The sequence below is a fragment of the Lynx rufus genome, unplaced genomic scaffold (genome assembly GCF_022079265.1).
Source record: "Lynx rufus isolate CCGP_SWC_20201006 ecotype Redwood Valley unplaced genomic scaffold, mLynRuf1.p SCAF_2, whole genome shotgun sequence".
In the NCBI taxonomy this organism is placed as follows: Eukaryota; Metazoa; Chordata; class Mammalia; order Carnivora; family Felidae; genus Lynx; species Lynx rufus.
Genome location: NW_025814834.1, coordinates 169712334 through 169729077, shown reverse-complemented (window position 1 = coordinate 169729077; position 16744 = coordinate 169712334). Strand labels below are relative to the sequence as shown.

Below are 16744 nucleotides of genomic sequence, written 5' to 3'. Positions count from 1 at the left end.
CTGCAACTTCCAACTTTACAAAGGGGAATGAAGCATTTCTTTGAGCTTAGATGTTTATAAGCTAAAATAAAATTTTTAAATGAGAAATTTTAGGAATTTAAGTCGCTGAACTATGCTGCCCACCTCTTTCTTCCTGTTTGATCTTTGAAGATTAGCATTCAGTATTTTTCATGACATTTATATTGGGGAAGGAATATAAGATTATTAAAAGCAGAGAAACTCAATATTGGGAACGCACATCAAAAGGTCTTCAAGACAAAGAAGGGATCATATGATTTGAAACCAGAGTTACTAGAAGCATGTGCGCTGCAGTTCATTTTCTAGTTAACAGCGTAACATACGTCAAAATATGATTTAAACCACTTCTCACAGCTGAGCTGACATTTGGCAATCCTCAGCCTTTTTTTGTTCTTGAGGATGGGGGTTCAAATCCAAACGAGGTTAACACTTTGTACTGGGACATATTCCTGGTGGATGAGGAAAGCAGTTTTTTAGTTTCCGTAAAATGAAAACATCTGTTGGCCAAGTCCTGAGGGAAAGATTTGTTTTTAAAAAGAGGGGGAGGGAAAAAAAAAAGAGGGGGAGGGGACACTTGGCTGTTAAAGCCGAAGGTGGCCTCAGTAACTTTGCAAATGTTAAATAATTACATTGCTCACCGCTTTGCTCACCTAGGATGTGAAAGTTTGCATATGAGCCTTGGTTCGGTTTTCATTTTTCAGATACCACACCCATTTTATCCCCTAGCCCTCTAAAGCCATATGTTAATGTCTATCAACTGGTTTCAAGTTCTTTTTACACTAAATCAGGGTAAACCCAACTCAGTAAGTGACTGACCTTTTGCCACATAACTTGTCTTGGTCAGTAACTGTACGCTCTGGATAAGTTGTATTAGTTAGCCATTACTGTGTAACAAAATACCACAGGCTTAATATTTGAAAACAATGCCCATTTATTAGCCCACAGTCCTGTTGGTCCCATCTGGGCATGGCATGATGGAATCCCCTGTTCAGGGTCTCACAAAGTGTTAGCCAAGTTGAATTCTGATCTGGAGTTCAGGTTCTCTTCCAAGGTCATGTGTTTGTGGCAGAATTCAGTAGCTTCTGGTTGTAGTACTGAAGCCTTTATTCTCTTACTGGATGTTAGCCAGAGGCCACTGTCAGCTTCTAGAGGCTGCCCACATTCCTTGCCACATAGCTCCCTTAATTTTCAAAAGTAGCAGAAGGGAATCTCCCTCACAATGACTCCTTCTCACGCTTTCAGTTACTGATTTCAGGAAGAGTCCAGTCTCTTTTAAGGGGTCACCTGATTAGGTCAGGCTCACCCATTCTTAAAATCAACTGCACCATTTAACTTAATTGCAAGAGTAAAATACATCATATTCATAGTCCTAAGGAGTGTGCAGTGGGTGGAGATCTTGAAGGTCATCTTAGAATTCTGCCAACCGGGGCGCCTGGGTGGCGCAGTCGGTTAAGCGTCCGACATCAGCCAGGTCACGATCTCGCGTTCCGGGAGTTCGAGCCCCGCGTCGGGCTCTGGGCTGATGGCTCGGAGCCTGGAGCCTGTTTCCGAGTCTGTGTCTCCCTCTCTCTCTGCCCCTCCCCCGTTCATGCTCTGTCTCTCTCTGTCCCAAAAATAAATAAAAAAGGTTGAAAAAAAAAAAAAAAGAATTCTGCCAACCATAAGAAATGTAATGCAACTTTTCTCCTTTCAATCCTCTAGGCCTACTTTCAAGGGGAAAGACTGAAAGAGAAAGCCAAAAAAAAAAAAAAAAGTGTATAGTAGGACTTAATAAAATCTATTGTCCAACTTAAATTTTCAAAAGTAATAAGTTAATGTAAAAATAATTATTTTGTAGTTCGTACATTTTTTTTTTTTTTTTTTTTTTTTTTTGCAGCTGCATGCAGAGTGCTACATATTTGTAAGTTCCAGGAATTAAGGCTCAGTCAGTTAAGGGACCAACTCTTGGTTTTGGCTCAGGTCATGATCTCACAGTTCTTGGGATAGAGCCCTGTGTCTGGGTCCACGCTCACAGCATAAAGCCTGCTTGGGGTTCTCTTTCTCCCTCTCTCTCTACCCCCCTCTTTCTTTCTCTCTTTCTCAAAATAAATAAATAAACATTTAAAAAAGTTACAGAAGTCAGACTGAGTTCTTAATGAATTTATAATCTAAAAGAAAAGACAGAGTACACATTTAGCTAATAGATTTATATTGGGCCTTTATTACATACCAGACATTATTTTATTATATAGCAATGGTCCAGCTTTCTTGGGTTTACATTTTAGTGGAGGAAAACTCAGAAAGCAAACAAGTAGAAATTCAGCTGGAAAATTGCTTAACTGAGCCACCCAGGTGCCCCAAAAGTAGCAATAATTTTTTAAAGAAGCCCAGAGAGCTCACTTGGTAGAACATGAAACATTTGTGAGGCAGGGTAGCCTAGTGGTCAAAAGCATGGACTCCAGAGCTAGATACCCTGGGGTTGCGTCCTGGCTGCTGCATTCCAGCTGTGTGACTGTGTATCTCCCTCATCTGTAAAAATTGGAATCAAAATAGTACCTACCTTACAGAGTCGTTTCTGAGGATGAAATGAATTACCATGAAACACATAGGACCCTGTGCCCAGCCCATGGTCAGCATAGGTGTTGACTATCACTCCACCCCAGCCAGTGACTGAGCGCTCAGCAGGCATTAACTGCTTTCAACCCTCACAATGATTCTGAGAAGTAGCTGTTATTACTGGCTGGATACTACAGGTGAGGAAATGCAGGTACAGGGAGGGAGGCTAAGTGACTTTTTCAAGGCTATGCCACTACTAAAACATAGGTATCTTGGGATACAACCCAGGTCTGTCTCGAGAGCACACATTATTTACCCAGACTTACTAATAAACTTAGACAGTGGAGGGGCGCCTGGGTGGCTCATTCAGTTGGGTGTCTAACTCTTGATTTCTGCTCAAGTCGTGATCTCACGGTTCATGACTCTCTGGCCATCCCCTGCTTGAGTGCTCTCTCTCTCTCTCTTTCTCTCTCTCTCTCTCTGTCTCTCTCTCTCAAAATAAATCAATAGACCTAAACAAAAAGACAGTGGAAGGACTACAGATGGGATTTATTTTCCTGATTGTGTTGGTTTATCTAAAATACAAACACCCATGGGGCGCCTGGGTGGCTTGGTCGGTTGAGCGTCCGACTTCAGCTCAGGTCATGATCTCACGGTCCGTGAGTTCGAGCCCCGCGTCGGGCTCTGTGCTGACAGCTCAGAGCCTGGAGCCTGTTTCGGATTCTGTGTCTCCCTCTCTCTCTGCCCCTCCCCTGTTCATGCTCTGTCTCTCTGTCTCAAAAACAAATAAACGTTAAAAAAAATTTTTTTTTAATAAATAAAATACAAACACCCACAACAATACATCTGAAGAACAAGGCAGAAAAGAACATGGCTTAGGAGAAGTGGCAAGGACATAACATCAGTGCTATCATGTATGGGGAAATTTTATTAAAATATATGCTATAATAAATGGAAGGTGAGTCTATACAAAGAAAAATATTTTCAGATGGACCTCTACTTAGAAGTTTGCAATTTTAAGAGACTCAGATATTCGTACAGCTGATGTTACTAGTTTCCAGCTCCTGCTGCTATTAATGCGAGACCAAACCTAGCCAGTCGCTACCCACATGCTGAATGCTTGCACATGTATGCACACACATCACACTCCTACCCCTTACCAAAGCCCCAGTTCTGCTTAGCTCAGGAGCCTCTGTAACCAGAGCTTGTCTCCCATCCACACAGGAGCTAAGGGAATTATAACAACACAGGATGATGGACAGCCAGCAAGTACAACTGTGATCCCTTTTAGTACCTCCAAATCCAATAGGGCCAAGCCTCCAGAGGCCGACTGGCAGGAAGCTCTGTATTTCTTAGCATTTTCATTCCCAAAACAGTTCCAGGAGTTCTAACCTGTTTGTCCTTTGAGGCCCACTGGTTGTGGACCCTTCTAAGTACCTATGCCTTCCTCTTGGTGCCCTGGGGATTGCGTTTACAATCTATGTCCTGCCTGCAGCTCTCTAGCCCCTCTGCTCCATGGGCTCCTGCTGTCACTGATTCTTCTGCTCCATTGTCTACTTTGTCTCTATACTCCCAACTTGAACCTGCTATGTTCCCATGGGGCTAGACAAACTCCCCTAAATCACCCACCGCCCACCCCCCCATCTTTGCAAACCCCTTCTTCTGCTTACATCTGGTTCTGTCATGAAAGGGTCACTCTCCTGCCCACCCCACCCCCCAATTTTTTATCTGCTAAGTTTAATTCAATCAGCAGAAAGTGTTGCCCCCCTGAGCCAGGTGCTTGGTGCTGGGAATTCAGTGATGAATAAACAGGTCTCCATGCCCTTAGGAATTTACATTCTGTGAGGAAGAAAACGCCAGAAAGAGATCATTTCAAAATAATGTGGTAACAATCCACAAAGATGTGCCCAGGTTAAATGAGAACATAACCCATCATGGTGGTTTAGGAAGAGTCTGAGAAGGAATTGATGTCTTTCAGCAATCTGTAAGAGCTGGTTAGCCAGATAAAGAAGAGCAAGAAAATCCAGGTAGAGAGCCTAGGCAAGGTGATACAGGGAAAAGACAATCAGTTCAGTGCTGCTGTTTCAAATATGAAGCAGAATGGGCATCAATAAAGGAAAGGTCAATAGGAAAAATATCATGGAAGTTTTGCAGTGCCATGTTAAGAAGCTTGGATTTAATTCTATAGTGCATGGTCTCTTAAGCTTTTTACATCACAGGTGATAATTAAAATTAATGAATTCCCTGACCCTGTTCTACAAAAAAAAAAAAAAAAAAAAAAGCCTATGTGCACACATACAGATATACAGGCAAATACAAGGTGGCCCACAATTACAGCCCCCAGATCTATACCCTTAGAAGTCAATCCACATTTAAAACCCCGAAAATGGAGGTAGGCAGGGTAAGCTGGGGTGGTGAAGGGAATCTTTTGCAGTATTTTAAACAGAGAATTACATGATCACATGTTAGTTTTACATACATTACTGTGAGGTATCATGACACGCAAGTCTGGAGGCAGAGAGTATAGTATAAAGATGCTCTGTGTTCTAGCAAGAATAACAAGGCTGTGAACTTGGGTACTGGTAATAAGGCTCGAGAAGAAGCTAGAAAAGCAGCAGGTCTGGTTGAGTACTTGAAGGTGAGTCATGAGGAAGACAAGTCAGAGGGGAACTTCAGATTTCCAGCTTGAGAAACTGGATGAACAAAATGGAATAGGAGGCTAGTGAAGAGGAGGAAAGGTATTTAGTTCATTTTTGGACATTTTGAATCTAAAATGTCTTTGAAACAGCTGGCTGAGAAGCAGGCAATTGAGTACACGAGGCTGAAGTCCCGAGGAGAAATCAAGGCTAGTAATATCAACTTTAGGGGTCATATGAGAATCTACCAACTTGATTTTCATTGCACTGAAGTTACCCGTATAAATACCAATTTCTAAAAATTCAGAACAAAGAGTGTTTTAATTTTACCTTTTCCTTTTACCTTAACATAATTTTCCCTAGAACAAAATTGTAAAGAAAAGACAAAGGATTATGCAGTTACTATCACAGTGTTCCCCTACAGGGTCAAAGGAGCCACAGGACCACCATGATATCATCAAGAAATCTAGCTAAACCCTCAAATTGAGTATACTCTCTTCTCACTGAAACGTCCTGTCTTCACTTTCACTCTACATTCACAGTCCTATAAGGTCCAAGTTAAAATCTATTGGATATAAAAGCCAAAAAAGTTTGATCTTAGATCCTACTTGATATTTTAATAGGAAAAATTCTTTTATGGTCAGTTTTATGTAACAGAATAAAATCATTTTATTGTGCTACAATGTTAGTAAAATTAATACATTGCTGGGAATCTGTAAGCTATCATACCTGAACATGAAATTGACCATGGGAGCCTTCTAAACTGTCTTCCCCACAATCCATTCTCCACAAAGCAGCCAGAGAAATTTTGTAAATGGAAATCAGAGCATGACTCTCTTTGGCTTAAACCATTGAATGGATCCCCATGGCTATTCAAATAAAACCCAAACCTCCCATCATGTAGGGAGGGCCCCACCCTAATTATATCTCCCTCTACTCTCTCTAGCCCTCCCTGGTTCCTTTTTTAAGCCTAGCTTTTCCCTGACTATAACTACTGTGTTTTCATCTTCCTGGAAGTATCTGCCCTCAGTTGCATAAAGCTGGATCCTTTTCATCTTATCTTTCAGGTATCATCTCAAAAACCACTCCTGACAGAGGCCTTCCTTGACCACCGTATCTAACCCTTAACTACCTACTGCACTCTCTGTCACATTACTCTTTTACTGTCTAGCCAGCACCTACTGCGATCTGAAATTATGATTTTTGTTTTGTATACTTGTTTTGTTTTTGTGTACTTTATTGTATCCTGGAGCCATAAAGCATAAAGGAGACATAAAGGCAGTCACTTCATTTGAATTGTTTTCATGGCACATAAGAAGTCCTTAATGTTTGTGGAATGCATGAACTAATTTAACTGATAGCCAGTTTCTGTAAAATTAGCTAAATAACTAGCTAACCAGAAGGTACTCTGAACAATGATGTCAACTTCTGTAGTCGGCACTGGCAAGCGAGCACCTTTCAGTAGCTCACAGTCTGCTGTAGAAGACGACAGGCAGTTGTGATCCAGTGTGATAAATGCTAACGAGGAGGTAAACACAGGGTCCTCTAGGATCACAAAAGAAAGATTCCATGAGGGCGAAGTTAAATCTGAACGACGAGTGAAGGAAAAGTGGTGAGGGAAAAGGGTGGAAGGAATGTGGTAAATGTCTAGAGAAGGCAAAGTAGTGCAAAACCCTATGGCACAAGATGGGAACCTGATACATTTGAAATACTTCCCTGTTCCCGGAGAATCCTCCCAAGGTAACTGTCGGGTTTGAAGACATAGTAACATTTGTAACGTATTATGAATGATAGCTTGCCATATACCTTATGATTAATAAGCTCAGACTTGTATGTAGTGATTACTTATTACCAGTTTCTGATATTCAAAGAGTGAAAGCATTTCAGAGAAGGACTGCAAGTGAAGGCTTCTGAAAGATCCTGGGACTTTACCCCACCCTCTACACTAATTGGGTACAGTCCACTTTGGTGGACTGAGTTGGCGTGGGGGGCGGGGGTTGTTGTCTTGACAACAGATCTCATTGGCCTGTCAAAGTGAAACTGTTGGACGATTGGCTGCGAAGCGTTCCAGAGGCCTGCCCCGGTCGCTGATTGGATAAAGGGCAGCCAAACTCCCCCACTCCTTTCCCTCAGGGTTCTGTTGCTTGGCAACCGATTTGCGACCTCCTGCGAAGCGGGCCCCCAGTTACACCTGTGAAACGTAAACTACCCGACTAACGAGGGCCCCACGCTGCCCTGCGCTTACACCTCTCCCGCTCGCCGCCCGCACGGACGACACGGGTTGTGCCAGGTGCTCATCCAAGTTTGCCTTGAGACCAGGCTGTGGGCTGGCACGGCGGTCACACACCGCAGTTGAGCACGTGCCCGGTTTCCTTCTTGAAGTCAGAGGAGGAAAAAAAAGTCACTGTCTTATGTCCAATTTAGAGCCACTTCTGTTGGGAGGACACAGCGTTCTGGGGCTCTAGAAAACAAGATTTATGTCGGAGTGGGACAGTGACCGGTAATCTCAGACATCTGTCTCAGAGTGCACCCTAGGAGTGTGGGGACAAGTGCCAGGCCCTTTGCTGCCTTATCATGCACCGCAGGGCTTACTTCTTGCTGGAAAGAGACTTCCAAGAGTTGAAGGAGAACAATTTTAAGGTAAGTACCGGGAACCTGGAGGGATGGGTTTCGTTGGGGTACAAATTTTTAAAAATCATTTTGATCCGTGTTTATTCTAGAAGGCATAATTTAGTTAAACCTTATTTGCCACTACAGCATTGTTATTTAATGAGTTGATTGCACTGTAACACTATAATAATAACAATTATTATTACTTCATAATAACAGTTCACAATATTGAGCATATTATGCTAAGTAATTTATGCGTATTTAAGCCCTGAATAGCAAGTAGTAATTAGTAGGTGCAGGGCTGTGGCTCATTAATTACAATATCATAAAATAAGTAGTGCTGGGGTGCCTGGGTGGCTCAGTTGGTTAAGTGTCTGAGTCTTGATTTTGGTTCAGGTCATGATCTCACTGTTCTGTGGGTTCGAGCGCCATATCTAGCTCTGCTCTGGCGGTGTGGAGCCTGCTTGAGATTCTCTCTCTCTTTCTCTCTCTGCCCCGCCCCTTCTAAGATAAATAAGTAAACTTTTCTTTTTAAGTAGTGTTTTGTTACCTACATTAAGTAGAAACCTAAGTCTTAGAAAGGTTCAGTAAATATTTGGCCCCAGGATTCTATCATAGGGTTTTCTGATTCCAAACCCCCTTGCTCTTAAGTCTTAAGTTCTACTAATCACTGTCTAGTGCACTTTTCACCAACTGCTATCATAATGCACGAGTGCCTTTCCTTTATAATTTTAACACAGAGGAAGGCTTTGCCCTGAGTGCCACCACAGTGAGGTCCATAGGTGCCACAGGCTGATGTATCACTTATGGTATGGAGAATTAAAAATGGAAGTGGGGGGGGAAGGGGTACTTAAGAGAAAGAATGGAAAGAAAGCCACCTTAGAGGGAATGCACAGAGGGCTACCAACAGTTGCTCCAGGTGTAGTTCAGTGGTTTTTTTTTTCTGTTTCAACCCCTGCTATAGAAGTGTTGTCTTTGCTTGCAGATGTTAGAACAATTATTGAGTCCAACAACAAACATCCCGGATGCACAAACCTAACATTTGATGTTGTTTCTGCTCTACCTGAACTTTGTAGTTCTCTGGTAAAAGAGAATTTGATGAAGGGAGAAGTGATATGTAAATATAGATAATGGAGAAAATGGAAATATTATAACGTTTATCCAGACTAGCATTTAACATACTTAATAACGATGTGGTTGCTCAGAAATGTTTGTCAACTATATTTAAGTATTCCTCAGCATAAGTGATAAAGTTTTCCATGAAATACATTCTTGTCCATCCATTGGGACAGTACCTCAAGTATATGAAAATTTTATTTTTATATACAAGCATAATTTTGGAATTGTGTTTTTCTTAATGAAAATTTTTTACTTCATTCCTTCAATAGAGCATCCATATAGTTTTTTAAAGCTCTGAAGAAATTCCTGCTTTCCAACTCTTTCCTTCTTTTCTATTTGAAATCTTAAATTAGCTATTGATTTATATAAGCCACACATCTCAGTCTTGACTTTGTAGTCCCGCTTGCAATTTCCATGCTTATGATTTATTTTAAATTTACTATTGTGTGTATTTCTTGGAATCTACCTTAACTTCTGTGTAATAAGACAATATCTAGCATCTCCCCAAATCAACAAATAAATAAATTTATCAGGAAAAGAAAACGTGGAGTTTTTGGAATTCATTGTAATTTGACATCTGATCTTCAAAGCTGTGATATTTAATCTTCCACTTTGCTTTGTTTTTTAAATTAAAGGGTATCACTGCCTTTCCTGTAAGTGAAGATCTGATGGAATGGGGAGCGAGTATTCAAGGTCTACAGAATACAGTTTGGCAAGGTTTGTGTTTTCAAAACTAATTTGCTTTTTAAAAGTCTTTATGCCATTATCAGCCTATTTTCTTTCATGTATATAATAAGGTTATAATATATAAATTCTCTAAATTTTAAAAGTATTCACGTGTTATTTTTTCATTATGTGGCTTAATTTCTTGCCATTTGTCAACATAGATGGAAATTTTAGATTTGAATTTTTCCTTTTGCCAAATGTTAATGTTCTTACACTTTTAAGAAGCAGACACAGTAAAGTATATCAATTGGGAATATCATGTAAGCCTTCCATGAAATCAGAGAATAGCTATCAAAATTCCTACTTGCACAGAAATCCCACAATTATCTCTCACTTCTTTCCTCTGTGATTTCCCCCCCAAATTTTCATAAATCAAATTTCTAAGAAGACTGGGCCACTATAAACATTAATGACCATGCACTTTTCCTTTGTGGTTTAACAAGATAGATTTGTCAAGTGAAGCAGGGGAGAGAAACATAAGTGGATAATTGTAAAAAAAATATAATACGTGATAGTAATGGATTTTGAATGGAATGCTGAGGAGGCAGTGATTAGTTAATTTCACCTTGGAAAGTCAGGAGTGGCTTCTCAGGGAAGTGACACTTGAGTTGAATCCTTAAGAACGGGTAAAAGTTTGTCAGGTTTAGAAGGAGAGGAAGGAAATTCAGTCTGAGTGAACAGCATGGCAAAAGCTTATCAACAAGAAATGGTTCTGGAACAGTGAGTTCAGTAAATATGAGCAATACAGTGCAGGAGGCAGGTGTTAAGGGATGGAGTCAGTGGGCAAAAAGGGTTGATGGGAAGCAGGCTGAAAACACAGTGGGATTGGATTGTGCGGAGTGTGTTATACTGTGTAGGGGAGTCTATATACCCTGTGATCCAATTTACTTATAAATAAAAATCCAGGGACCTTGAGGAGGCTAACGTGTAGAGAAACTTCAGGTTTCAGGTAATCAGTGCCACATGACACTTCTGTAAAAATGTTTGTGTCTTTATCATAGGATCATTCTTCCAACTGACAATAAATTTTACATCGGAGTACAATTTAGTCCCTCCAGTTGTGAAATTCTTAACAATTCCTTTTCATCCAAATGGTAAGGACCAAATGAGATTTCTTCATTGGGGCTCTGTCCCTATTGTCCTTGTTCCTCATAAGTGTTTAAGAATGTTTCTTTTTAACAACTTTGTTATGGTTATATTAGTAAGCATGCTTATTGGGTAAAATATGCAAAGGCACGATAAAATTATCAACTTGAATCCTAACTCAGAGAGCTATTGATCTCGACACTTAAATTTATTTTCTTTTTACTATGTATGTATTTTTTCTACATAGTTGAAATATTACATATGAAGTTTTTAAAATGACATGTTTATTTCTGCATTATTAAACATTCTTCAAAGGTCATTTTTGATGACCAAATGATAAACTTAACTATTCTCATATTGTTCAATATTCTCGTTGGGTCTAATTTTTTTATCATAAAAAATGATGCACTGACAAATTAACATTTTTTTTTCAACGTTTTTTTATTTATTTTTTGGGACAGAGAGAGACAGAGCATGAACGGGGGAGGGGCAGAGAGAGAGGGAGACACAGAATCGGAAACAGGCTCCAGGCTCTGAGCCATCAGCCCAGAGCCTGACGCGGGGCTCGAACTCACGGACCGCGAGATCGTGACCTGGCTGAAGTCGGACGCTTAACCGACTGCGCCACCCAGGCGCCCCGACAAATTAACATTTTAGAAAGAAATTAGTTAGAATGCTGTTCAAGTTATATACAAAGTGAATTCCTGATATATCAAAAATCTAAAAGTTTTACATACTAAAAAGAAGAAAATCTAATAGAAATTTTTATCAGCTTGATGAGGAAGGCCTTTTCAAATATGATAAAACCTAGAATCCATGAAAAAAGCATGGTACATTAAACTATATAAACTTTTTAAAACTTCTCTATGTCCAACAATATTATAAACAGAGACAAAACACATGACTTTTGCAAACCAAAGGAAAATATTTGCAATGAGAACAGAATATCTACAACATATAAAGAACACTTAAGAATCAATAAGAAAAATTAAAGCAATAGAAAAATGGGCAAAAGTTATAAACAAACACCTTATAGAAGAAACGTAACAAAAATAAACACAAAAAGATGTTCAGCCACACTAGTAAGAAAATAAATGCATATTAAAACAAAAATTATGATTCATTGCTTATGTTTACAAAATGTTAAAAATCTACACAATTTTAGTAGGGGTAGGCAAACATGGGCTCTCTGACATAATGATGACCTTAGTGTGACCTATGTGGGAAGCAGTTTGACAGTTTCTAATCAGCAATAAAGGACAAACTGCCCTAAATCCATGTAATACTATATTTATAAATGATTCCATAGAAATAGTAGCACAAGTGTGGAAGAGTATGTTTAATATTTAAAGATGTTTGTTCCCAATAACAATGTTGGAAACAGTAAAAAGGGAGATAAACACCAGTGTCCATTGATATTGGAATTTTTAAATAAAATATCTTACAGCTATATACATAACAAGGAAGATATATAAAAGCAAGACTTTTTGGTCATTGCTATATTCCAAGAATATTCACTACTTGGCATATATCTGGTGTTCAAATATTTTTAAATAAATATGTCCAGTGACACCTGGATGGGTCAGTCGGTTAAGCATCCGACTCTTGATTTTGGCTCAAGTTATGATCTTGCACTTGTGAGATCGAACCTCACATCAGGCTCTGTGCTGACGGTGCGGAGCCTGCTTGGAATTCTGTCTCTCTCTGCCCCTCTCCTGCTCTCACCTGCAAGAGCTCTCTAAACAAACAAACATCAAAAAAATAAATAAATAAATATGTCCAGAAATATGTTGATGATTCACTGTTAAATGGAAAAAAAAAACACACTTCAAAGAATAACATGTAAGGTATAATTCCATTTAATGAAAAAACAAAAACCATATACACACTCACACGCACACATGTGTGTGTATATTTGTATAGACCAACTAGTAATAATTCTAAAGAGTGGCATTAGTAGGCAAGGGAGTTTTCATATTTTACTTTATATACTTTCATATAATTTTTTCCAAGTACATTATTACTTTGTAATTTTAAAAAATCCCTATTTTTAAGGAATAAAATTAAATTTATGGTACAAAATTCATTGTGTATGTTTTCTATTATTTGCTTAAAATAAACACAAATGAAGTTACTGGTTAAATATGGGGGGGGAGGTGGTCTTCTTAACTCATAGTTACAAACCTTCCATTTCCACAAAGTACAAAGAGCTTCTGTCTCAAGGAGAGAAAGTATAGAACATCTGTGATTGCTGGTCTTTCCCTCCGTCACTACTTGAGTGACTTATCTGTTGGGGAAATAGGAGGAAAAATTGAACACGTGTGTCTCAGCACTTTCTCAACACTTTATTTCCAACCAGCCTTCCCAGAGAATGGGTGCCATCTCACTTTCTCCAGGCAAGAAACGGGAGGCCTTCAGTTTGGGTGTTAAGTCCAAATCAGGGGGGCTTTTTTGGAGCTTGATTAAAGCCATTGATCATGCATTCTCCATATCGATCTAACCTACAGTAAAGTTGATGTTTCACAGTTAGGCCTGTTTCATTATGTATGAACTCGGGAGGAGCAGAGTATTATTTATTAGCCCCCAAACTCCAAAAGATGGCTGTCTATAGTTCTAAGTCTTTAGATACATAAAGCCAAGTTGCCTTTCTGGATGCTATTTACACTTCCACCAGTAACTGTATACAAAGTTCTCATTTTATCACTCTCCAATTCTGGGCATGGAAACTTCAGAGACTTTTTTTTTTTTTTGCCAATTTTATAAAAATCTCACTTTTTTATTTTAATAAGCACTTCTTTGAATATTTGTGAGTGAAACATTTTTTCGTGTCTGTTGATGGTATTTCTTATTTTGCAAATTGTCAGACTTGGCAATGTTTATTACATTGTCTTAGATGTTGCAAATATTCCCCTCTGTCACTAATTTTTAAATTTTGCTTATGCTGGCTCTTTTATATCTGGGATTTAAAAAATTTTATGTAATCATATCTATTAGTCTTGTCCTTTGAGATTTTTGTAATTATCTTTAAACTTTGATGACCCTTTCCCCAAACACAATCAAATCATCATTTTAATATTCTTTTAGTTGTTCTGTAGTCTTATTTGTCATATTTAACTCTATTCTTTCTTTAAAATACCGATTTAGTTAACTGAGGTGCCTGAGTGGCTCAGTTGGTTAAGCATCTGACTTTGGCTCAGGTCATAATCTCATGGTTCGCAAATTTGAGCCCCATGTGGGGCTCTGTGCTGACAGCTAGGAGCCTAGAGCCTGCTTTGGATTGTGTCTCCCTCTCTCTCTGCTTCTCCCCCACCCCCCACCCCGCCTCTCTCGAAAACAAACATTACAAAAACTTTTTTAATAAAATAAAATAAAATACTGATATAGTTAATTAACTGTGTCAGGGGATATGCTAAGCTCTACGTATCTTTCCAATCTGTATATAACAGAACAAAGCTGGCAGAGAGGTTTTGCTGTCCTCATCATGCAGTATCATTTCTGGATGTAAGGCATTTACTCTGTGACCAGTGGGAAGGGGGAGAACCACAGAGGGCAAAACAGCTTCCTTCAGGAAATATGATGTAGAAGTTGCACACTTTCCTTCTGCTGATATCCCACGATTACATCTTAGTTACATGGTCTCATCTTGCTGGAGGAAAGGCTGGGGAAAATGCGGGCAACCATGTATTTATCTAAAATCACAGAGAGGGATGGAGATGGGGGCAGGCATAGAGCTTCTTATCACAGAAGAAATGGAAGAAAGGAAGAGTAGATACCAGAGGACAATGAGTAGTCTGCACACTTGTTGATTATCTTTTCTTTTGCTGCTGACTCATAATTGCACTTTTAACATACAACAATTGTAACCCATAGTAGGATTTGTTTCTAAAGGCTTTTATCACATTGTTTAATCTCACATCCCACTCCAGGGTTATAATTATTATAGTTTTACAACACAATGTCAAATCCAACAGCTCTCTTTTCACCTTTTCACAAGTTTCTTTTCACTTCTTAGCTTTTTATGGCAAGGTTTTTCTATTAGGGTACAAATGTTTCTCTTATTATTTACAAAAGTTTTTAATATACTAATAAAACGTATTGTACTTTATCTTTTAATTCTTTTCAGTGAAGATAGTTTCTTTCATTGTATCCCCCTTTCACACATTAGGAAAGTGAGACCTAGAGAGGTAAAGTTAAATTGCTCAAGGTCACAGAGCTGACAAAGCAGGGGAGTCAATGTTCAGATCTATGTGTATGCTTTTAACAGCTACACTCTATCAACCGCCAGTCACATTCACTGAAAATACTTTTCTGCTTTCTCCTTGCTTTCTGATTTTGCCTGTGATATTTTGATATTCATAAACTATAAATAATAATTTTATTATATGTGTCAATATTAATGTATTATTTCAATACAGTAGACCAAAATACTGGTCGGGCCTGTATAGATTTTTTGGACGACCCTGCTAAGTGGAATACAAGCTATACATTGAGCAGCATTCTATTTACCCTCCAGGTAAGAACAGAGTAATACAGTGTTCTCTTTAAATTTGTTTACAAGTTTATTTATTTATTTTGAGAAGTGGGAAGGGTCAGAGAGAGAGAGAATCCCAAGCAGGCTTCACACTGTCAGCTCAGAGCCCAATGTGGGGCTCGATCTCATGACCATGACCACTCGATCTCATGACCATGACCACTCTCAAAATCAAGAGTCAAATGCTTAGCCGACCGAGCCACCCAGGCACCCCTAATGCTCTCTTTAATACTTTGAACTCTCCCAGTTATTCAAAATATAAGGAATAAGATGTACAATGCATATTTAAATGTTTGAAGGATTTGAGTAAGCTTATGTAAATCAATAACATTTTTACACCAAGGTTATAAAGTGGGACTTACAAAGATTATTATTTTAAAGTGAAATTGATAGTTAGGTCCCTTTACAATGAGAGAATGCATATTTTATTTAAAAAAAGAACTGGATGGTTTCAATTCTAGAAATACAGTCTTAAGTTTTCTTTTGGCTTCTAACTTCATAATATTGGATGTGATCCTTCTTCATTCATGAATCTTGCCTTGCTCAGAGAGGTGAATCAAATGGCTAGAACTTAAAATGTTCAGCTTTATCAGCTTGGCTTCTGACAGTGCTAGCGACTTGCTCTTTTATAACTTTCATATCAAACCCACGGAACAATTAAACCAGGGATTCCCCGCCCCCCCTCCCCCAGACTGATGCCTGTTTCTGGAATGCCCCCTTGCCTCTTGGATGCATCATCCTAAGAAGCATGCCTCAGTGTTGTGTTATTTCTGTCCCTCAATGAGCCTCCTTTCTCCTCTGGTGCTAAAATAAATTATTTCAGTGGCACTTGCTTTGACCACCTATAATCCAGCTCAGCGATGTCTTTTCCATGGACCTACTTATATCATTAATAATATCTGAAGATAAACTATTAAATGTTGATTATCTGGAATACTTAGAGAATAAAGTATTCTGGCTTAATTGAATTCTCTCCATCACACAGAATTATAAGAGAAATTCTGTTTCTTATTTTTGAAAAAAAATGTTCTGTGTAGTCATCTTAGTATATACTGAAAAAAATAATCTTTTTGAAGATTAAATGCTCAAGCTTATTCATTCATTCATTCATTCTACAAATATGTACTGAGCATCTACCTGTGTTAGGCCATGTTTGGGAAGAGATATTTGAGCAAACACTGGAAAGAAGTAAGGGAGTGTGATATGCAGGTCTCTGGGATTGATCTTCTGGATTCCTTCAGAGTGAGTCACATTCCAATCTCTTCTACCCAAATTAGGATCTGCCTGAAGAATAGTAAAACCAAATGTTCCCAAAATGTAATGAGTGAGGGCAATCTAGAATGAAATGATAGAGAATTTGAATTGCAGACTAATTTAATAAAAGGAAGATTTAGGGCTCTGAGTTCAGGGTGCTTCGTCCTGCCACTTCGCACCTTTGTACCACTGGACAAATTTCTTCACTTCTAAACACCTGAAATTCGCC

The 16744-nt window shown here is 38.9% G+C and overlaps 1 protein-coding gene across 1 annotated transcript in view; it reads left to right on the top strand.

Annotated features, from left to right (window-relative positions):
- The first annotated feature begins 7763 nt into the window (after positions 1–7763).
- UBE2U (ubiquitin conjugating enzyme E2 U) overlaps positions 7764–16744 on the top strand; it is a 33172-nt gene continuing 24191 nt past the window's right edge. Inside the window, exons 1-4 of the mRNA XM_047082308.1 lie at positions 7764–7829; positions 9554–9635; positions 10646–10738; positions 15146–15243. Of these exons, the coding sequence (XP_046938264.1) occupies positions 7764–7829; positions 9554–9635; positions 10646–10738; positions 15146–15243 (339 nt within the window). The remainder of the gene's footprint in view (positions 7830–9553; positions 9636–10645; positions 10739–15145; positions 15244–16744) is intronic.